This window comes from Erythranthe guttata, chromosome 11 (assembly GCF_056151865.1).
Source record: "Erythranthe guttata isolate IM_541 chromosome 11, IM_541, whole genome shotgun sequence".
NCBI classification, from domain to species: domain Eukaryota; kingdom Viridiplantae; phylum Streptophyta; class Magnoliopsida; order Lamiales; family Phrymaceae; genus Erythranthe; species Erythranthe guttata.
In genome coordinates this window covers 1,511,040-1,533,362 of record NC_142543.1, presented here as the reverse complement: position 1 = coordinate 1,533,362, position 22,323 = coordinate 1,511,040, and the positions used below count along the sequence as shown (strand labels likewise).

The window sequence follows — 22,323 nt, the reverse complement described above, 5'->3', positions numbered from 1 at the left end:
CTGAAAATTATAGTGCTCGTAAGAAATTAAGAAATGATACATTCGAACATAAAATGATCCAAAATTACACATAATACAGATCGGAAAAAAAAAATAACTGAAGTTGAGGGGCTCTAATTTGAATTCCCGGTAACAAAAGTGAGAACAGCCTTGTAATAAAACAATCAGCTCTAGTACATATTACAGCATAGCAAAAATCGAGCAGCACTAGTTCGACCGGTTTACTTTCAAATATGGCAATGCACCGATCACGTTGTTGTAGTCACTGCGATCCACTTGCAACTGTAAATAACAAAAACGATCGACTTAGAAACGCATAAGGGAATTTGCAGCAAGTAATTAAGAGACGGCAAAAGGACTAATATTCCTTCATATATAACTTCGATAACTAACTGTGTTACTACTTAATAGTTCTCTCTAATTTTGCCATGCTCTCGATCCTCAACTTCAATTCGTTACGAATATTTTAAACTTCATAACAAATTCCTAAGTACGAACCAATATATATATATATATGTATATCCTACGATATTATAGCCAGTTCAAAGCATATTTCCCGTCTTTAGTTTCTGATCACTCATGTAAGGCCACGTTTGGGGATAAGGAATCGGACTTGATAGGCAATATAATAAAGATGCATCAAACAGTTTGAAGCCCGTGATTGAAAAAACGAGCCCAAAATTTAATCAAGCATATGAACGGTATCGAGTATTACACAATCCCACGACGGATATTAACCGATACAAGGACTGTATAATCATAAATATCAAACCTAAGATAATGACATATTGGAAATGGACAATGTAATCTTATCCAATTCAATCAATCTTATCAATCCAATCGATATCCCCAAACGAGGCCTACGAGATTATCTAAAATTAACACACATTATAATCAAACTATAATCAAATTGAGGTAAAAAAAAATTAAGAAAAATGAAATAAACAAACCATTTTAGAGAGTCTGACTCTCCTCTTGGTGTTCTTCTTCCTGAGCAAATGCTGCTTCCCTGCTCTTCTTCTCATTATCTTCCCGCTCCCCGTAACCCTAAATCGCTTAGCGGAAGCCTACAAAATTCAATTTCAAAACAAAAACAAAATTGAGATTATCAACACGTGAATTTGAAAAAACCAACACGTGTGGGGAATTTGGCTTGCCTTGTGAGTCTTCATTTTGTAGCCCTTGGCGCACACCACCGTCATCGGCGACGGAGTTCTGTGGCCGGAGGTGGAAACTGCTGCCGTTTGGGGGAGAACGAGGGGGCGGAGGCCGCGAATTGTGTGCGACGAACTTAGGTTGAGTGAGTGTGTGCTTTTAGCGACGAATGGAACCGTCGCTGATCGGACTGCTTGGTGTGGAGAATGAGCTCTGAATCCGAGAGAGAAAACAGTGGTCGCCATTGTTGATGTTGCCGCCATGCTCGCCGTTTTCCAAAGATTGGATTTTTATTTCTATTTTTTTCAGAATTTGTGGATAAATGGATGTGGCTAGTTTGCACAGACGATTTGAAACCTCAAAACTCGGTTTGGTAATTGGGAATAGAATTTACAGTTTTACTGCTCACTGTGAAACTCCATGAGTTAAAAATGAAATTCATTTTTTTACCTTTTTCTCTTTTTTTAATGATTTATATAAATGAAAACTGCTCTTATTACCAAATCGATTTGTTTTGGACTTGGGCCTTAAATTTCTGGACCTCTCTTTATGGTTTCAAATAAAAATATTCATTTTTTTTTTAATTTTTTTTTTGGGTAATTACAGTTATCCTTGAGGTTAGGTCAAATTACAAAAAAGTCCCTCATGTTTTGGTAATTACAACCACCCCTTCAACTATAAATCTTTGGGTAAATTACACCCACCCCCCTGAGGTATCATCAAATAACTCACAAACCCCTGTCGTTTTAGGAATTACAATAACCCCCCTGAGGTATTGCTCCGTCTAACAGTTACCCCCTTACGGCCCCCTTACTAACGGAATCTACAAGATTCCATGGAATATTCGTTTTCAAATTCCAAATATGCCCCTGCACACGTGTCCCAGTAGGTAGTTATTTTTGTAAGACTAATATACCCCAGAGGGGGCTAATTGTAATATGTTTAATTTTATAATTATAAAAAAAAATTCAAATTTTAATATAAAAAAAATAAAAATTCTGACCGTTTTATATAGCCGTTGTACCATGAGGGGTTAATTGAAATCGAAAACATTCCAGAGGGGGGTAATTGTAATGTCTGAACAAAAATAAAAAAACAGCCGTTTTCCCCCCACCCCTTATATAAGTGTCACCATATGTTCAATTTTTTTGTTCACTCAACTTAATCAAAGTCATTTCGTTTTTGTAATTATATGGCATCCTCAAGTAATAGTTCTCAAATCAGTGGAGTTCGTTACAAGAAGCAGAAATGCAAGCGGTCGAATTGTGGAAAAAAGACTACTATCATGATCTCGGAAACAAGTTTAAATCCGGGGAGGTTGTTTTATTGTTGTTCCGAGCACGGTTTCTCTCACTGGTGTGACCCGTTTGACGGTCAGCAAAACTGCTCATACAACATTTCGAAGGACTTTCATGATGAAAGTGAAGCAACTAGTGCAAAAAAAGAATCTGCAGTCAAAATTGAAGAACCTGCAAATGGAGTAATTCATGGCCTAATTGTTTTAAACCTAGCAATATTTGCATTTTATATGTTATGCCAAACATTTGTGCTTATATTTCACTAGTGTAATAATCAAAAAAACTTGTATTTTCAATAAATGCAGATTCTCAACTACACAAAAAAACCACAATATTCTAATTCAATTGACTTACAAACTTGTTCACTAACAGAATATAAACACAGATTCCCGAGTACACAAAATACCCACAATATTCAAAAGCAAACTGACTTACAAACTGGTTCATAAACAGAATATAACACAGATTCCCAACTACACAAAAAAAGACCACAATATTCTAATCCAAACTTGTTCACAAACAGAATAACATCAGTTGGCCTACAAAATAACTACAAGCTTCCAAAATAATAACAAAACAGGCCTCTTTGGCTTTCAAAAATATGCCTAATCAAGTACTTGACAAAACAGGCCTCATTATATTAATCATTCGAACATGCATAATCAACATTAAAACCTCATCAAAGAAAGGAATTTATCTGCACTCATCTTGGGAAGAAGATGATCATATTTAGTGGTCATGGGGTTGCCAATAGCAATCCTACTCAGCCTCATTCTCTCTTCAAATTCATCATCAAGTTTAGAAGCTGATGCTGTTGCCCTGGAAGTTGATGTTGTTGCCTTGGAAGGTGGCTTCCAAACAGGCTGTGAAGATGCCTTAGAAGCTGTTTTAGCTGCCTTGGAAGGTGGTGGCTTGGAAGATGTTCCCTTAGAAGTTGTTGCCTTGGAAGTTGTTGCCTTGGAAGCTGGTGGCTTGGAAGTTGTAGCCTTTGAAGGTGGTGGCTTGGAAGCTGTTGCTTTGGAAGGTGGTGGCTTGGAAGCAATTCCAGATGAAGGTGGTGGCTTGGAAGCTGTTGCCTTGGAAGGTGGCTTGGAAGCTGTTGCCTTGGAAGGTGGCTTGGAAGCTGGTTTTGAAGTTGTTGCCTTTGAAGATGCTTTTGAAATTGCCTTAGAAGGAGCTTGAACTTGGACAGTGGGGCCATCACATTGAACAGTGGGGCCTTCAGCTTGTAGATCACCCTGAATATTTAAAAGACAATAATGAGAAACTACTGTTCAAAATATATACATCATATTCAAAAAATAACTATGATCTTGTAAATATACCTTGTGTATTTTTTTTTTTTTGTGGTTGATGCCAGTATTTGATGCTTTTCTCTTGCCAACTCTACTTGACTCAGCAGCTTGTGACAATGGAATTTCAGCTTCAGGATTGTTGGATGCTTGGAATTGGCTGTCACCTTCAACAACCTACAAACAACATCATTAAATGCAAATCAACTAAACAGTAAAAATACAAACAATATCAGCTAATGCAAATCAACTAAACAGTAACATAAAACCAAAAAAAAAAAAAAAAAAAAAGTCTAATTACACATTTACCTCAACACCAGAAGACCTTGGAGCTCCTTTGCAAGTTCTGATATTGTGCCCCAAGCCATTACACCTTTTGCATCTAACAACAGAAGACCTCTTTGCAGTTTCCCCCTCATTTGGTGCTCTTCTTCTGTTTTTCTTTGGCCTGCCAGGTGGCCTTCTATAAGTTGGAGGCAGCAAATTTTGTGGAGTAACAGTGGTGTCTTCTGGCCACAATTCAGAACTTGTAATGGCATGAATGTGGTGACTGTAAGTGGTGAGGTACTGCTGTTTGGATAAACTTGGGTGAACATAATCCTCTATGTTTTTTCCCTTCTGTACAGAATCCCCAAAATTGCATGCTTGCAGGGGATTCCACTCAGATCCCAAACCTGACACTCACAAGTTCTGCTAGATAACTTAACAATGAAAAGTTGGTTATCTTCCTGAACTTGGAATTCATTGTCACCAGCAACAAAGAAACGACATTTCCTAGCCTCTAACCTCTCCTTGTTCAACCTTATCACTACATTTTTAGGAAGATCAGTTTTCCACCTAATTCCCTTTTCCCTCCTCATTATCAGCCTATTCATCAACTTTGCTCTAAGTCCATCTAACAAATGAAAGAAAGGCTTAGGCCTAAGTTCAGCTATCCAGTTATTAAAAGACTCAGAAATATTATTAGTGACATGATCATTCTTCAATCTCCTATCATATGCATATCTAGACCATAACTCAGATGGAATCTTTAAAAGCCAGTTATAAGCCCTAATGTTATGTTCTTTGATTTTGTACATGGCAAAGTTAAAACCTGGAGCAGTATATGACCTAGCAGCTTTCCAAAACCATTTTTTTAGGGGAACCCCAGCAAATGAACTTCTAAAATTTGCACAAATGTGCCTAGCACATTTTCTGTTAATGGCATGAGGGACTCTCTCTGTTATTGCATCCACCAGTCCCTACAATAAACCAATGAATTCATTAATATCAAAAAAAACCACATGAAAAATAATATCACAAGAAAAATAATAGGAAATAAAACTGACCTTTTGTCTGTCTGTCATGAAAGTCCATGGTCTTCCATCAGAAAATCCATCAAACATGATACACAGATTGTGAAAGAAAAATCCCCAACTCTCCTTGGACTCAGTTTCCACAATAGCAAATGCTATTGGGTAGAGGCCATTATTTGCATCCAACCCTATTGCAGACAGTAGCACACCACCATATGGACCTTTCAAATGGCATCCATCAAACCCCAAAAAGGGAGAACACCCAGCCATAAATCCATCTCTCACAGCAGCCAATCCTAGAAAGAATCTCTTGAATGTTGGACCCCTAGGGATGGAGGGATTTTCATCATTTGCAATATCACACTGTAGTGTGACAACACTTCCAGGATTGCTTTGTTGTACCATATGAGCATATGTGGGCAATTTCTGAAATAGCTCAGCATGGTTACCTTGAATCTCCTCCATTGCTAACATCCTTGCTCTGTACATTTGCATATAATAGGTAGACACCCCATATTTTTTTATCTCATCCTCTATACCCTTCAAATTCAAGTCTGGATTGCTTCTTAGTACATCAATCAGTTTTGATGCCATCCATTTGGCAGTAACCTCTTTGTCAGCTGAAGTCCTTACACAGTTGTGAGTGTCTGTGTAAGTCTTGATTTGGAATGTTACATTGTCTGGTAACACAGAAGCATGGATTCTCCAGCTACATTTTGTCACTGAACAATGAGCAGTCACCCTTTTTCTCTCATTTTTCTTCCTTACACACTCAAATCCTTCTTGAATAACATAATCCTTCAATACCAGCCTAAAAGCATCTACATTGTCAAACACTTGACCCTTCTTTAGCACTATCTGACCTCCCTCTCTGTGAGTATACACATGATCTCCAAACTCCATGCATCCATTCAAAGGATCATTGTCAAACTCTTCATCTGAGTTGTTTGCAGCTTCACAGTGGTCATCTGACTCATAATCACTCAAAAAATCATCTTCATATTCCTCTGCATCACTCAACTCAAGCTCACTTCTGTTATCATCCTCATCAATGTGTGCTATAAAATCATCATCTGAATCATCAATGGCATCATCGCTACCATCATTCTCTTCTACTGGCACATCCACATTTGGCTCATCTTGTTGAGCTTCATCAGCAATCTCAGTCTCTATGAACTGAACAATTTCTTCAATACTCACCTCAGCAGCCATACTAACAGGAGTGTCCACAAATAAGTCAAACCAGTCATTCTTTGTATTTCTTTTAAACATGTCCATCACATCATGATCATTTTTAATCTCCATCACCTCACCACCATCAATAGTACATGAATATCTTAACCCTGATACTTCAATATTAGGGAATGACTCTACAACATCTAAACCCAAATCAATATAGCTATACACATCTGGATCAACACCACTAAGCTTCACTTTGGAGCCCAAATAATTCAGAACAATGCAATACAACTTATCTTCCATGCCTGCAATTAAAAATAAATAAAATGTTTCAATTAAAAATAAATAAAATGTTTCAATTAAAAATAAATAAAATGTTTCAGACATAAGCAAATTGGGGAATATAAGGAGAAAAATTGCAAATAATAAAACCTGGGTAAAATGCCCAAAATTGATAAAATGAAAGAACAATTAAAAACACCTAAATCAACAAGTCTGGGTAAATTTTGAGAAAAAAAACATGGAAAAATCAGAAGAGATTTACAAAACCAGAAATATAGAAAAAACCCTAAATTGAAAAAACCCTAAATTAACCCATTTAACAACATGGGGAAATTGAAAATTTTTACTCATAAATAAAGAGGAAAGAGACGAGAAACCTAATCCATTAACCACATCATAACAAACTAAAACTCAGAAAAAATGGGTAAAAACTCACCGTTCTGTTTGCGTATGAACAAACAGGAAGCCTTCTTCGTGCACCCCACGAATTTCCAGCCTTCAACCCTCAACGCAGTCAACTGAAGTGTGAAAATTTCAACAAAAGACCTCGAATCGCAGTGAGAGGCGAAGGAAAGTGAGAGAGATTCAAGAAAAATAAAAACCCTAAAAATTGCAATGAAACGTTTTTAGAATCTGCAAATGAACTTGTGGGTAAAGTGGACTTTTCCATTCTTTACATTTTTCGTTTTTTTCCAGACATTATAATTTAGAGGGTAATTCGGTAAATTCCTTCATTCTGTTAGCATAATTGACGGTCGGTCAATTTCAGGGGGGTTATTGTAATTCCTAAAACGACAGGGGTTTGTGAGTTATTTGATGATACCTCAGGGGGGTGGGTGTAATTTATCCTAAATCTTTTTACACGTCGACCATTGCGGTGTCGAATTTAGTAGAATCTTATAGATTATGTTGAATATTCTTCAATTTGTACCCATTTTACCATATTTGAGCTCCACATTTTAAAACAAAATGATTAAATTGTGGTGCATCAGAAACTGCATTTTTGTACAGAACGAGTATAAACTAGAGAACATTTCACGGAATCTAGAAGATGATGTTGAATTTGATACCATAAGGGTGGACATGTAAGAAATTCATAGTTGAAGAGGTGGTTGTAATTACCCAAACATGAGGGCTTTTTTCGTAATTTGACATAAATTCAGGAGGTGGTCGTAATCAAAGAGTGGCATAATTTTTTTACTTTACTTTTTATGTTTTTGAGATGAATAATTTCATTTTTACGACAAATGTAATCGTTAAAAAATGTCGGTTGGTATATATATTTACCCTAAAATTCAAAGAAAACGAAGTTTGAACGGTAGGTGTTCAAAAAAACACGAGAATTCGGTAAAAATGTTTCTTTATTTTTTTTCAATTTCGGGATCATCGTCATATAACATCAATTGGTATGGGAGAAATTAAATGAAATGTTTCATCTAATTTGATGAATCAAGTAAATTCAAACAATAAAAGCGTCACCAAATGTTGCATGTCAGGTAGGTAGAAACTGGTAGACAAAATGGAAAATTACTAGTATAGAAAAGCAGCAAGTAAGAAAAAAAAGCTAAGTACAGTCATAAATCAAAAGTTTCCATAAGTACTTCCTCTCCTCACATTTCTTATTATATCTACAACCTACATATTTATGGCCACGTGGAGATGTCTCAATTTTTATAAATTTTTCTGGTGGAAATCATTTTCCTAAAACTTCATATGAAAATTAAAAAAAAAGTTGGGGTGGAAAATCATTTTCGCAAAATATACGAGTTAAAAATTTATAAAGAACGAGTTGAATTATGAAATGGAGTAACTTTAAGTATTATTTGCTAGTGCTTGTTCGGTTATCTATATCGAATTAGTTGGGATTAGATAAGATTGTGTAAATTATGTATAGAATAATTAATTATTTATTTAGTAAGATATTGGGTTAATTGGGTTAGAATTTTGTATTACTCTGTCAAATTCTGGTATTATATGTGATTTGTCTATAAACTTTTTATTTAACAAAATTAACATATAATTTGAAGGATAAAATAGTTTTTTACTTGTTTAGTCACTCCCTGATAAATTAATATTAAAGGGAGGGGTGCCACTGATTTAATAAAATAGTATTATTTGAAACGAATTTTCATTTTAGCAGCCGGCTTGAAACAACTATGAATCTTGCCAATCGAACATGTCAATAATCTTTACTATTTCGTCGTAAAACCTTACAGCAGTAACAAAAACGAGCCCTACGCAGATTCAACACGAGTCAACTGGTCACGGGTATTTGAGGCCCGGAAAATAAAATAAATACTACACAAAAAGAAATTGCAAAAAAAGACCATTAAATTTAGGGTAAATAACAAACACCCCCTGAGGTATGGTCAAATTACAAAAACCCCCCTCTTGTTTGGATAATTACTTCTACCCTCTCAACTATGATCTTTTCTTACACCTCCACCCTTATGGTGTCAAATTCAACATAATCATCTAGATTCCGTGGAATGTGCTCTAGTTTGTACTCGTTTTGTGTAAAAATACAGTTTCCGATGTACCACAAACAGATATATACAAGCTAAAAATCACACATTATGATCATCTTGCTTCATAATGTAGAGTTTGAATGGGGATAAAACGGGTACAAAAGTGATAATATTCCATATAATCTCGAAGATTCCACTAAATTTGAGGAGTTGAGGGGTGGTTGTAATTATCCAAACAAGAAGGGTGTTTTTGTAATTTGACCATACCTCATGGGGTGTTTGTAATTTACCGTTAAATTTACTAAAATTATATTACAATTAACTACAATTTTGACTTAATTTTAATACTTGGGCTAGGCACATGACCAAAATGAATGAAACAGTGTTTTTATATATTTAAAAAAATAATAATTTATTTTTTAATTTTTGAATATTGATGCAGAATAGAGCCACACACATTAAATAGGCGAATTGCCAAACACATAAATTTCCAAATTAGTTTTTCTCCCCCAAAATTAAACCTTAATTCGGTAAAGTGGCCACACTTCTTTTTTCCCATCTGTTTCCGGTCCCTAAAATCAACACCTTCCAAACGGCAAATACTCAATAGATTTGTCTCTCACTGTGTGTGTGCGTGTGTGAGAGAGAAAGAGGAGAGAGAGAGAATGTAGAGAGAGAAAGAGAATGGTTAGAAATGAGAGGCCTGGAATAGCCAGCGTAATATTCTTGTAAGAACTGAACAAAAATATATATAGTAATAGAAGAAGAAGCTGAAAGAGGCTTATGGGATTGTGTATTACCTTATCCTATCCTTCTCTCTCTCTCTCTCTCTTCTCTCAACATCTTCTCAACAATTCATAACAACATAATTAAATATTATTTATATATATATACACATATATATATAAAACAAAAAAAGAAAACTCTTTAAAAGATAGTCTTGCTCACTCACTTCATTAGTTTTTTTTTTTCACACAATCTTCAAAAAAAAAAAACAGAATTCTTTCGGTTTGTTGTTCATACACACATGTGAACGTATATCGAATATTTTCGACATAATCGATATATAATTTCAGCTGAATTTTCGTCGTACCGCTCTTCTACTTCTTGCTCACATTGGATGGATATTATTCAATGATTATTGGATAATATTATTATTATAGACATATAATACTTGTGTGTAGCATTGTTGTTACAGGACTGCATTGTAATTCTCAGTCCTGCAGTTTTGAAGGTCAGCAAAAAAATATAAAAATATAAAAATAAATAAATGGCTCCTAAAAATGGAAAAACAAAACCACACAAAGCCAAAGGAGAGAAGAAGAAGAAAGAAGAGAAAGGTTTGAATTATCTTATCCTTATCCTACTTCTTTGTTTCAATATTTTTCCAAATTTTATTTAATTATATTTAAATTTTTCACGAAATTTCATCGAAAATTAGTAAGGTAAGACCCGATTATGCTCAATATCTCGCTCTATGTATGTTCATTCTTCTGCCATTTATTTCTCGAAGAAATTATCGAATTCAGTGGGAAAGCCAATATAGGGTCATCGGGGGTCATAGCCCCCACCGATTACTAAAAAACTTCGTATTTTTATATAAAAAGTTGTTATTTTTTCGAGTAATTTAAATCGGAGAAATTTGTCTTTTAATTGGAAGTGCACAAGTTCTTGCTCCAATTTTATGTAACCAATGCATTTCTTGTATGTATACATAGCATGCATCGATAAAACATCATTTTTCTTATTTATTTATTTATTTATAATTATTTTTAATAAAAAACTGATACTATTTGAAATTCTTATCTGATAATTAATAAAAGGCCTGTTTTCAGTGGACTAATTTTCTTCTTAAATCCTCTCTTTATTTTATTATTATATTAACCCAATAAGCAGGTGCTGACAAAATTCTTGTAATTGTTTTATTTTACATTTTATTATTATATTTTTTATTTTACATTTTATACTATTATATTAACGGAATAAACAGTTGCTGACAAAATTAATGTAATTTTACAGTTCTACCCACGGTAATAGAAGTAACGGTTGAGATACCTGACGACTCACAAGTCACACTTAAGGTAATTTTTAATTTTGATAAATTACACCTAAGGTACTTGTATTTATATATAATTACTTTTAGAAAACTTAGACCATCTCCAATGGTCAGGGGGTGGGTAGGGGTGGGGTGGCAAAACCACCTCCAATGGAGGTGGGTAATGAGGGGGTGGGTATGGCTTGGGTATGGGTGGGGAGGAGGGGAGGGGGTGTTTAGCTTGAGCTGCCCCCTTCCAGCTCACTTGCTGGAAGGGGGCGTGTGCCTACTCTCCAATTTACTTTTTTTTTTTTTTTTTTTTTTTTTTTCTTTGTTAACCGATTGTTTCTTTTTTTTTTTTTTTTTTTTTCTTCTTTTTTTCTTTTCTTTTTTTGACATGTCAAATTTGTTTATTTTATTTCTTTTTCTTTTGTATTTATTTTAGTATTATATCATTATTTTATTTTATTTCATTTATTTAGTTACATAATTTAATATCACATAATTTCAATAAAATCAACACTTTGTAAATAAACACTTTCAATACTTTCAATAATTTAATATCACATAATTTCAATTATATCATTCTTGTTGTATTATTCGGTTTTATCCTTGTTGTTTTTCAAATGTTGTTTTCGTGGTTATTATTCTTGTTTTTTTTCAATTATTGAATTAGTTGAAGATTATTTCTTTACTTATATTTGAATATTGTATTATTATAATTAAATTATTATTATTATTATTATTATTATTATTATTATTATTATTATTATTATTATTATTATTATTATTATTATTATTATTATTATTATTATTAATTATTAATTATTATTAGTACTAATAATTATTATTAATTATTAGTTATTATTATTATTATTATTATTATTATTATTATTATTATTATTATTATTATTATTATTATTATTATTATTATTATTATTATTATTTTATTATTGTTGTTGTTGTGGTTGTTATTATTATTTTATTATTATTATAGTGGTGAGAGTGGGGATTGGAAAAAAAGTAATATAAGACCGAACGGTTGGAAACGACGTAGGTAGAGGGAGGGGGAGGGGGATGGGGAGGGGAGGGGGAGGGGAGGGGAAAACCCCCCCTCTCCATTGGAGATGCTCTTATATATATATCAATCTCATGCAATTGCATGTCACTGTAGGGAATATCAACGGACAGGATCTTAGATGTGAGGAAACTTCTGGCGGTCAACGTTGAGACTTGTCATTTGACCAACTACTCCCTCTCCCATGAGGTAACTACTAACTACCCCTACGGTTACTGATTTACACAAATCGTACTTTACTTAAAAAAAAAAAAAAAGAATTAAAAAAATACGTAAACCGTTTAGATGTTTTATCTCGGTCAACGTTTAGTTAAATTATATCTGACCGTTAATTTATTTTTAAAATATATATTTGAGGATTAATGAATAAATTAATGATATGTGGAGTATTAATTATTAAATGACAGAATTATTGTGAAAGATGAATAAATTCTTGTGTCAGGTACGAGGGGGAAAGTTGAAAGATTCGGTGGAAATTCTCTCTCTCAAGCCCTGCCACCTCACCATCGTACAAGGTATTCATTAATTAATATACAGTATTTTGTATTATTGCACAAATTCCCCCAACTTTTGTCTAAATTGTGCTCCACGCCCAATATCTTTTTTTGGGCAAATTACAGTCACCTCTGAGTTATGGACAAATTACGAAAACCTCCCTCTTGTTTGCATAATTACAAACACCCCCTCAACTATGTATTATTTTACAAAAAAAAAACCCTCTAACTGTAAATTTAGGGATGTTAAATTGGTAAAACCGAACCGAAATTTCGGTACGCCAACATTTCATACCGTTTACTGAATTGAATATACGATTTAGTTCGATAAATAACCGAATTACATAAATTTTATGTAAAAATATTTAAGAGGGGTGGTTGTAATTATCCAAACAAGAGGAGTTTTTTTTCGTAATTTGATCATACCTTAGGGGTGGCCGTAATTTACCTTAATTGCCCTTCTTTTTTTTAACAAAAATCATCGTCTTTTTTTTTTTTAAACAAAAATAAAATATCAAAGTTAAACAAACCACTAAAAACTCATCAATTAGTGGATTGTGACAAAAAATAAATACAATATAAATAATTTAAGCTAATAAAAATAATATAATATCGTTAATACTTATTTAGCAATTCAAAATAGCACAAGAGGGGTTATGTTCTACAATTAACTCTCTACCGACATGGATCGATACTTTGGACCTGTTAAATACGAACATTTTTGCCATTCTAATTTATATAAATTAATATCTTGCAAGTACATATCTATTTGATAACGATTTTTTAGAACAAAATATAACAATTAATAAAATAGTTTTGAAAACTAAAAATCAAGACGAACTCATTTGTTATTATAAAATACTAAATTTGAAATGCAACGGATATTGAATTTAAACTTATTCTGGTGCCAACTCATCCAATATATATATATATATATATATATATATATATATATATATATATATATATATATATATATATATATATATATATATATATATATATATATATATATATCAATGTATTTTCTATTGTCATTTATGGATGGGAAATATTTTATTGAAATTTCTAAGATTGGGTTTTATCTTAATTTTAACTTGATTTTATGGGAAATATTCTATCCAAATTTGTTGTTGTTGTTATTATTATTATTAATAATAATAATAATAATAATAATAATAATAATAATAATAATAATAATAATAATAATAATAATAATAATAATAATAATAATAATAATAATAATAATAATAATAATAATAATAATAGTAATAATAATAAATAAATAAAATCGGGAGAAAGCGGGATACATGTAATTTCTGAAAATACATGGGCAAAAATAAAGGGGCTGAAAATTAAAATTTCTGAAAATAAATGGGCAAAAATAAGAAGTACAAAACTGTAGGGGCTGAAACTGAAAATTTCTGATTCACTGTAGAGGAGTACTCGGAAGAGCCAGCTGTAGCACACATCAGACGGGTTTTAGACATAGCCGCCTGCACAACCTTCTTCGGCGGTTCATCGTCATCTCCCAAAAATGTACGGCCAGGCTCCAAAGATGCCGGCGCTAAGGAATCCGATTCAACCACCTCCGAAACCGGTTTCGACAATGCGGCCGCCGATTCTTCACCCAAGCCCAAACCGGCGGACAAAAAAGCCGCCGGCACCGTCGCGGGGGTTTCGAAAGCCAAGCCGGAGAAATCGGAGGTTACCGTTTCTACCGACGTCGCATCCGCAGGACCGGACGCGGCGGATAAAGGCGACGCTACGGCGGCGATGATGTACCCGCCGCCTAGGCTCGGGCAGTTCTACGATTTCTTCTCGTTCTCTCACCTCACTCCGCCAATTCAATGTGAGATTCTTATACCCCGTTTCTACTTGTTGTTTTAATTCTCGATTTCTTCTGTGTACCTGTAGTTACTGTTAAATCGTGCATGAATCGTAGTGTTTTTATGTAAATTGACATTTAAGAATGCTGGTTCGTGTATCCATTTGTGACAATTACATACTTCTGCAGATATTAGGAGATCAAATCGACCGTACCTTGAGGATAAAACAGATGATGATTTCTTCCAAATTGATGTTAGTTTCTTAAACTCCTAAAGGACAGCTTACTTTGCTCTCATTTTATTTTGGAATGCCCTTCTGGTTTTTTTGTGGTTACGCCACAAAATTGTGTGGTTCCTTTGATGAACTAATTCGTGTTTTCTCGAAACTTGAATTTAGGTGCGGATTTGCAGTGGAAAGCCAACAACTATCGTTGCATCTCGAAAAGGTTTTTATCCTGCTGGAAAGCGGAATCTCTTGAGTCATTCCTTAGTTTGCCTATTGCAGCAGATAAGCCGAGTTTTTGATTCTGTAAGTCGAGTCTTATCCTGGAATTGTTATTTATTTTTCTAAAAATTAAATAAGTGCGAATCTGGACCTGTATTTTCCCTATTTAGCCATGGTTTCTTCTATTATATTACACTCTTTTAACAAAGTTAATTGGTGTTTCTCAGGCATACAAGGCTCTCATGAAAGCTTTCACCGAGCATAATAAAGTGAGTAATCTGTCTCTTAAACTTATGAAGAACTTTTGGAACATGCTAAATGATGGCATCTATTTATTTCAGTTTGCGAATCTTCCGTATGGTTACCGAGCAAACACATGGCTAGTGCCATCTGTTGTAGCTGAGAATCCATCTATTTTCCCTCCACTTCCATTGGAAGATGAAAGCTGGGGAGGAAATGGAGGTGGGCAAGGAAGAGACGGAAAGCACGACTGCAGGCCGTGGGCGAAGGAGTTCTTGATTTTGGCAGCAATGCCATGTAAAACGGCAGAGGAGAGGCAGACACGAGACAGAAAAGCCTTTCTCCTTCATAACCTATTCGTCGACGTTTCGGTCTTTAAAGCAGTTGCTGCAATAAAGCATCTCATGGAAATCAATCAGAAGTCTACAAATGGTTCCGATTCGTCGATTTCACACGAGGAAAGAGTTGGAGATTTACTTATTACCGTATCGAAAGATATGCCGAATGCAAGCACAAAATTGGATAGCAAAATCGATGGAAGCCAGATTCTTGGAATTCCGCACGAAGACCTAACCAAGAGAAACTTGCTTAAAGGCATAACTGCAGACGAGAGTGCTACCGTCCATGTTGGTCTAATACCCTTTTTTTTTTCTTTCAACTTGTCTTTTATATTATTTCAAATAATTATTCTTCATCTTTCTGCACAGGATACTTCAACATTAGGTGTTGTGGTTGTTAGACATTGTGGGCATTCCGCCGTTGTGAAAGTTTCAGCTGAGGTGGATTGGGGTGGTAATCCCATTCCCCAGGATATTGACATTGAAGACCATCCCGAGGGAGGAGCAAATGCCCTGAATGTGAATAGGTTAATCAAATAACCTCTGAAAACCAAATTTTTTGCTTCACAGTTCCGTCTGGGAACAGTTGTTAACTTTGTTGTTTGGTCTGAATTTCCAGCTTGCGGATACTGTTGCACAAGTCAACTACACCGGCACCCCAATCATCTATCCCAGTTCAAAGGATCGCGAATGTGGATATAGAAGAATCACAAACCAGTAGGCCTTTAGTCAGGCAGGTCCTTGGTGAAAGTTTACTTAGAATTGAGGAAGAAGAATCTAAACCGACAACTTCCGTTAGGTGGGAACTCGGTGCATGTTGGGTTCAACATCTGCAGAATCAAGCTACTGTGGAAAAAGAGTCCAAAAAGAATGAAGAGTCGAAAGTTGAACCAGCTGTGAAAGGTTTAGGGAAGCATGGTGGACTTTTGAAGGATTTAAAAAAGAAGAAACCAGATGACCAAAGTAAAAATGATTCGAACAAGGAACTAAGTGGTGGTAATAGTTCTGATGCAGAGAAGAAGGAACTTGATAAAAAAGACAAGGAAAACGAGATCATGTGGAGGAAATTATGCCCTGAAGCAGCATATTTGCGCCTAAAAGAATCTGAAACTGGTCTTCACCTTAAGGTTGTCTTCTCGAGCCTGCATATTATTCCATGAAAAAGGACAAAATAAGATTGATTTTTTATTTTATTTTTGGAATTCATAGTGTCTTGCAATCTTAACATATAGTTCCTCTGGCTCCATTTACATTGACAGTCACCTGATGAGTTGATTGAGATGGCACACAAATACTATGCTGATACTGCCCTTCCGAAATTGGTTAGTCTACCGTTCCCATCTATCCTTAAACCGTAATCTTATTTTTTACAAGATGATGACTTAAATCTTTTGTACAGGTTGCTGATTTTAGCTCGCTTGAACTATCACCTGTTGATGGAAGGACTCTGACTGATTTCATGCACACCCGGGGTTTGCAAATGCATTCCTTAGGTCATGTGGTAATTCCTTTTTCTTAATAGTTTTTTTTTTTTTATCAAATTGAATTTTTTTTTGGGTCCTAAGAATATTCCTTCTGGTTTTTCCTCGTCGAATCAGGTTGAACTTGCAGACAAGCTCCCTCATGTTCAGTCGCTCTGTATTCATGAGATGGTGGTTCGAGCTTACAAGCACATTCTGCAGGCTGTTGTAGCTGCAGTGGATGATATCGCTAATATGGCATCTTCAGTTGCTTCATGTCTGAATGTTTTGCTAGGTACACCACCATCAACTGGAAATGGTGATGCAGATGTGAGTCAAGATGATGAACTAAAATGGAAGTGGGTCGATAAATTCCTTTCGAAGAGGTTTGGGTGGCAATGGAAGGATGAAAATCGAAACAATCTTAGAAAATTCGCGATTCTTCGTGGGCTTTGTCACAAGGTAGACTAATTTTTTTTCTGAGCAACTATAAACCTTGGATATTTTTGAGATTTTTTATTTCCTCTCTTATGTGGTATATATATTCTTGTGTTCCAGGTAGGACTCGAACTAGTTCCTAGGGATTATGATATGGACACTCCCTTCCCTTTCAAGAAATCGGACATAATTAGCATGGTCCCTGTTTATAAGGTATGCTTCTAATGCTTCGTTTTAGAAAACTGGAGGCAGAGTTGGATATTAAGGTTTTTTTTTTTTTACTGCAGCATGTTGCTTGCTCGTCTGCGGATGGCCGTACTCTTCTAGAATCATCTAAAACATCCTTGGATAAAGGCAAATTGGAGGATGCTGTTAATTTTGGAACTAAGGTAATTTGTCGTTAAACAGAACATACGATTATAGTCTGGAGTATGACCAACATTTACTTTTCAATTTTGAAGGCACTCTCGAAACTGGTTGCAGTGTGTGGTCCTTATCATCGAATGACAGCAGGAGCATATAGTCTGCTGGCTGTGGTGCTCTACCATACTGGGGACTTTAATCAGGTATTCAAAATTAATCTTGGAAATTATTCAAAATCTATCTTTTCATTTTGTTTTCATTATATAGAATAAAGAATGATTTATTTCCTGATATAATCCTTCGCTTCTTTTGAATGTGAGCAGGCAACCATCTACCAGCAAAAAGCTTTAGATATCAATGAGAGAGAGCTTGGACTTGATCACCCAGATACAATGAAAAGTTATGGAGATTTAGCTGTCTTCTACTACCGGCTCCAACATACTGAGCTGGCCTTAAAGTATGTCTAGATGTACTCATTTTTTAGAATTTAAGAGCACTTATTTGTTCTCTCTTAGCTTTCTTCTGTGTTGGATTACTTAGTTTGGGAAGTTTCTAAATTAGCGTCTTCTAGAGTTCTCTTCGTTCAATAAATTAATAACACTGTAAGGCTAGACACAAAATTTGCGGCAAGTTAATTTTTAGTTGCTGAAGTGATATATTTCTTGAATATACTTATGAATAGGTTGTCTCTTTTGGATATAGGTATGTCAACCGAGCCCTGTATCTCTTGCATATAACTTGCGGACCTTCTCATCCAAATACTGCTGCCACATATATTAACGTAGCTATGATGGAAGAAGGTTTGGGGAATGTCCATATTGCCCTTAGGTACCTCCATGAGGCTCTTAAATGTAACCAAAGACTGCTGGGAGCCGATCATATACAAGTAATCTCTCTCTCTCTCTCTCTCTCTCTCTCTCTCTCTCTCTCTCTCTCTCTCTCTCTCTCTCTCTCTCTCTCTCTCTCTCTCTTTCTCAGTTATTATTTGCTGCCAAATGTTAGACTTTTGGGTATCCTAATAGATCAAATATCTTTCTTTTGGTTACTGTGTCAGACTGCTGCAAGCTATCATGCTATAGCAATTGCTCTCTCATTGATGGAGGCATATTCACTTAGCGTTCAGCATGAACAAACCACTCTTCAGATACTGCAGTCTAAACTTGGACCAGACGATTTACGCACACAGGTCGGTGCATTTTTTTTATAAGTTAGTATTATTATTGTTATTACTTATTACTATTATTGTATTGTTCTCAATCTTACTTACGTCTCTTCAGGATGCGGCTGCATGGCTTGAATATTTCGAGTCCAAGGCTCTGGAGCAACAAGAAGCTGCACGCAATGGCACCCCGAAACCAGATGCCTCCATCTCTAGCAAAGGCCATTTAAGGTGATATTACTGTTATAGCTCTCCAACCTCATTATGCATACATGATTTGATATGTGCATGAGATAGTAAGTCTGGCTGTTAAAAAAATGAAAAAAGAGGGGAATTAAGTTTATCATGTGTTTATATTCATGGGCATAATCCACTTTTTGTTTTGGGGGAGGGCAGAGAGGTCAATTCACCCACTTGGATTGAAAAGTTTCTGACATCCATGTGTATAGATGTTATATTCTAGCATAATTCCTTTTGGAATGCACTAAAATCATGAAAAGACAAGGTTGAGGTCAAAAAAGGTATAAGTTTTATTCTGTTAATTATTTGATATGAGCTGTCCTGCAAGCATCTTTAAGGAAGAGATGATTCTTTCGAGTAATGCCAATAAGTCCAAGTATTTTATAAACTTGATATATCATATTAACTAATCTATACTTGTGGATGGTTGGAGTTCATCAGATCATACTTTGAAATTGATAATATGGCCTAATTCTATTGAATTTGCTCTTTCAAGAAGAGCTTTTAGTTGGAAGCTAATTACTACTTTGTTGTCTAAATTTTATCGGTTTTAAGTTGTCTATTTGAACAAGTGTTACTGATTAAATGTCATACATGGTCAGAATAGTTCACAAATAGAAAGTACTCGTAAGAATCATTTGCCAGCAAAAGTAATTAAATGTGTGGATGATATTATATCTTAATTTTGTCCGTTCTTTTTTTGAAAAAATATATGATAATGGGCATCGAACAATTCAATGTGAACTTCACATGAAATCAGTGGCCAAGAAGATTTCTGGCCCACCCAGTTTAAACAACCGGGCTAGGAATTATCAACAATTATAAGTATAACTTAGGCAATATTACATTGAATGGATGTTAACTAATCTGCTGCACTTATTTTTGGATTTAGTGTGTCGGATTTGTTGGACTATATAACCCCTGAAGCGGAGATGAAAGCAAGAGATGCTCAAAAGAAACAAGCTCGTGCTAAGGTTTGAAATTTTTACTACATATGCTCGTATCTGCTATCCCGATTCTTGATGAATTTACTGACCCAAATATCACCTTCACACATATGCAGCTAAAAGGAAAAGCTGGTCCGAATTCGGAAACGACAACAGAAGAATACAACAACAATGAACTCCCATCACAAAACGAACCTATTGCACAGAACACAAGTGATAAAGAGAACAAATCTGAGTCACATTCTGAGGAGTCCACTAAGAAAACTGCCGATATATTTTTGGCAGAGAATACATTGCTGGATGAAAACAAAGACATTACAGAAGAGAATGATCTATCTGAAGAAGGATGGCAAGAAGCTTTCCCAAAAGGGCGCTCAACGGTGGGCCGTAAGCCCTCAGCTTCTAGAAGACCAACCCTAGCAAAATTGAACACCAACTTTCTGAGTACGTCGAATCCACCTAAGCCCCGAGCTAAACCTAGTAATTTCACCTCCCCGAGAACAAATTCGAACGAGAATGGTGCTTCATTAGTAGCGGCTCCACAAAAAACCGTGAACAGTTCTAGCCGAAAGGTGAATGCTCCTACTGCTGTGGCAGCTTCTAGTGATGTCACTCGAGCTTCTGTTGTTAGTCCGGTGAGTGTTCAAACAGCTGGAAAACTTTTCTCTTACAAAGAGGTTGCTATAGCGCCACCTGGCACAATTGTTAAGGCTGTGGCGGAGCAGCAGCAGCAGCTGCCGAAGGAGAGCTCCGCTGAAGAAAATCCCAATTCGAGCAAGGAAACGAGCGGAGGAGATTCAACAGCAGTAGCATCAACATTGAAGAATAGTGAAGGGGATGAAACTGAAAAACAGTTGGATCTCGATCCCAAGGAGATTAAATCTGCTACTCTTGAAGAAAAACAAGTTATTAGTGAAAAATCCGATGAAAAATCAACAGAAGAAGTGAGAGTTACCGAACGTGAAACATCAATCGATTCTTCTGTGGTTTCTAATTCGGTTACTTCCATAAAAGAGGAACCAGAAGTACAACCGGATTCAGGAAAAACCGCTGAATTACTGGAGAAAGATGCTTCTAGTCCAAAGGAAAAAGTGGTAAGTGAAAACGTTGATTCACTGCCAAACGAGGAACAACAGACACAAGCTAACGAGGCGGAGGCTGGAAAGGAACCAAGCAAGAAACTCTCTGCAGCCGCACCTCCATATAACCCAACCACGGTTCCGATATATGGTTCAGTTGCTGCACCTGGTTATATCGAGCACGGAGGATTACTGCCACCACCGATGATTGCAGTCAATCCTGTCCGTCGATCGCCCCACCAGTCAGCTACTGCTAGGGTTCCGTACGGCCCACGTCTCACCGGTGGGTACAACAGATCGGGAAATAATCGCCTTCCAAGAAATAAGCCAGGTTTCCATAACGGTGAACACAACGGGGAGGTCTTCATCCCTCAGATAATAATGAGCCCGCATGCCGTTGAGTACGTACCTGGTCAACCGTGGGTACCGAACGGGTACTCTGTAGCCCCGAATGGTTATATGACTTTCTCCCCGAACGGATATCCTATTTCACCAAACGGTTACCCTCAGTCGATCGGCTTTCCTGTTTCTCCGGTGGATTCGTCAACGGAGTCTCCTCCAGCTGTGAGTGTTGAAGTTGCAGATGAAGACGGGAAAGATGAAGTTGTTGTCGAAGAGGTTGAAGAAGCGTCGGATGAAGATAAATTGGAGGAACAATCTGCAGTGGCTACCGAAAAGACTCGTTCTGATCTTATGGAAGGTGATGAGAAATTAGTTTGTGAAGGTGAAGGCCATGGAGATAGCAGCACGGCTGTTGAAGAAAAGTCAACCGACAGCGAAGCTGAGGTTGTTGTTGAGGTAGCCAGTTAAAATGGCTCTTTATTTTTCGGTTTGCTAATCCAGTTTTAGATAATGAGCTCTTTTTAGAATATCCGCGATTGTGGACACGAGGTAATGAGTTGATGGAAGTCATTTTTCTCGAGTCCTCGTGAAAAGAACTGTTGAACTTCATTGGGTGCGCGTGCAAGAAGCGCCGACTGGCTATTACTTTGATGTGCAGAAGTTACACTTGGACAAGGATTAAAAATTCTTTCTTTCTTTCCTTTTCTTTCCCCCCCTTTTTGCAGACATTTTTTTTCCGGACATGTAATAATAAACGTATTCACGTTGTAACGTTTTGCGTAGAAACCTTTTGTACACAGTTTGCCTCCCAGACGGAAACTATGATTCAGTGCCATATTCTGAGATTTTAAGCTTTTTTCTCCTCAC

At 35.8% G+C, this 22,323-nt stretch overlaps 3 protein-coding genes across 3 annotated transcripts; 1 reads left to right on the top strand and 2 right to left on the bottom strand.

Moving 5' to 3' along the window:
- Window positions 1-19: 19 nt before the first annotated feature.
- On the bottom strand, window positions 20-1,577 carry LOC105961412 (large ribosomal subunit protein bL35c). Its single transcript, XM_012985640.2, has 3 exons — window positions 1,158-1,577; window positions 951-1,067; window positions 20-282 (listed from the first exon to the last, which is right to left on the bottom strand). Exons 1-3 carry the CDS (start codon window positions 1,416-1,418, stop codon window positions 208-210), a joined length of 453 nt encoding a protein of 150 aa, XP_012841094.2. The 5' UTR covers window positions 1,419-1,577; the 3' UTR covers window positions 20-207.
- A 1,410-nt stretch (window positions 1,578-2,987) lies between these two features.
- Window positions 2,988-6,207, bottom strand: LOC148766755 (uncharacterized). The gene is made up of 3 exons (XM_088825681.1): window positions 5,074-6,207; window positions 4,055-4,986; window positions 2,988-3,922 (listed from the first exon to the last, which is right to left on the bottom strand). The coding sequence occupies exons 1-2, from the start codon at window positions 5,941-5,943 to the stop codon at window positions 4,348-4,350; spliced, it is 1,509 nt and encodes a 502-aa protein (XP_088681807.1). The 5' UTR covers window positions 5,944-6,207; the 3' UTR covers window positions 2,988-3,922; window positions 4,055-4,347.
- A 3,538-nt stretch (window positions 6,208-9,745) lies between these two features.
- On the top strand, window positions 9,746-22,322 carry LOC105961409 (Tetratricopeptide repeat (TPR)-like superfamily protein). Its single transcript, XM_012985636.2, has 23 exons — window positions 9,746-10,309; window positions 10,989-11,050; window positions 12,179-12,271; window positions 12,525-12,597; window positions 14,015-14,428; window positions 14,594-14,658; window positions 14,803-14,934; window positions 15,078-15,119; window positions 15,192-15,716; window positions 15,798-15,955; window positions 16,048-16,555; window positions 16,688-16,750; window positions 16,828-16,929; window positions 17,027-17,350; window positions 17,447-17,539; window positions 17,614-17,715; window positions 17,788-17,892; window positions 18,013-18,146; window positions 18,392-18,575; window positions 18,744-18,875; window positions 18,967-19,079; window positions 19,981-20,062; window positions 20,152-22,322. The coding sequence occupies exons 1-23, from the start codon at window positions 10,240-10,242 to the stop codon at window positions 21,922-21,924; spliced, it is 5,349 nt and encodes a 1,782-aa protein (XP_012841090.2). The 5' UTR covers window positions 9,746-10,239; the 3' UTR covers window positions 21,925-22,322.
- Window position 22,323: the final 1 nt, after the last annotated feature.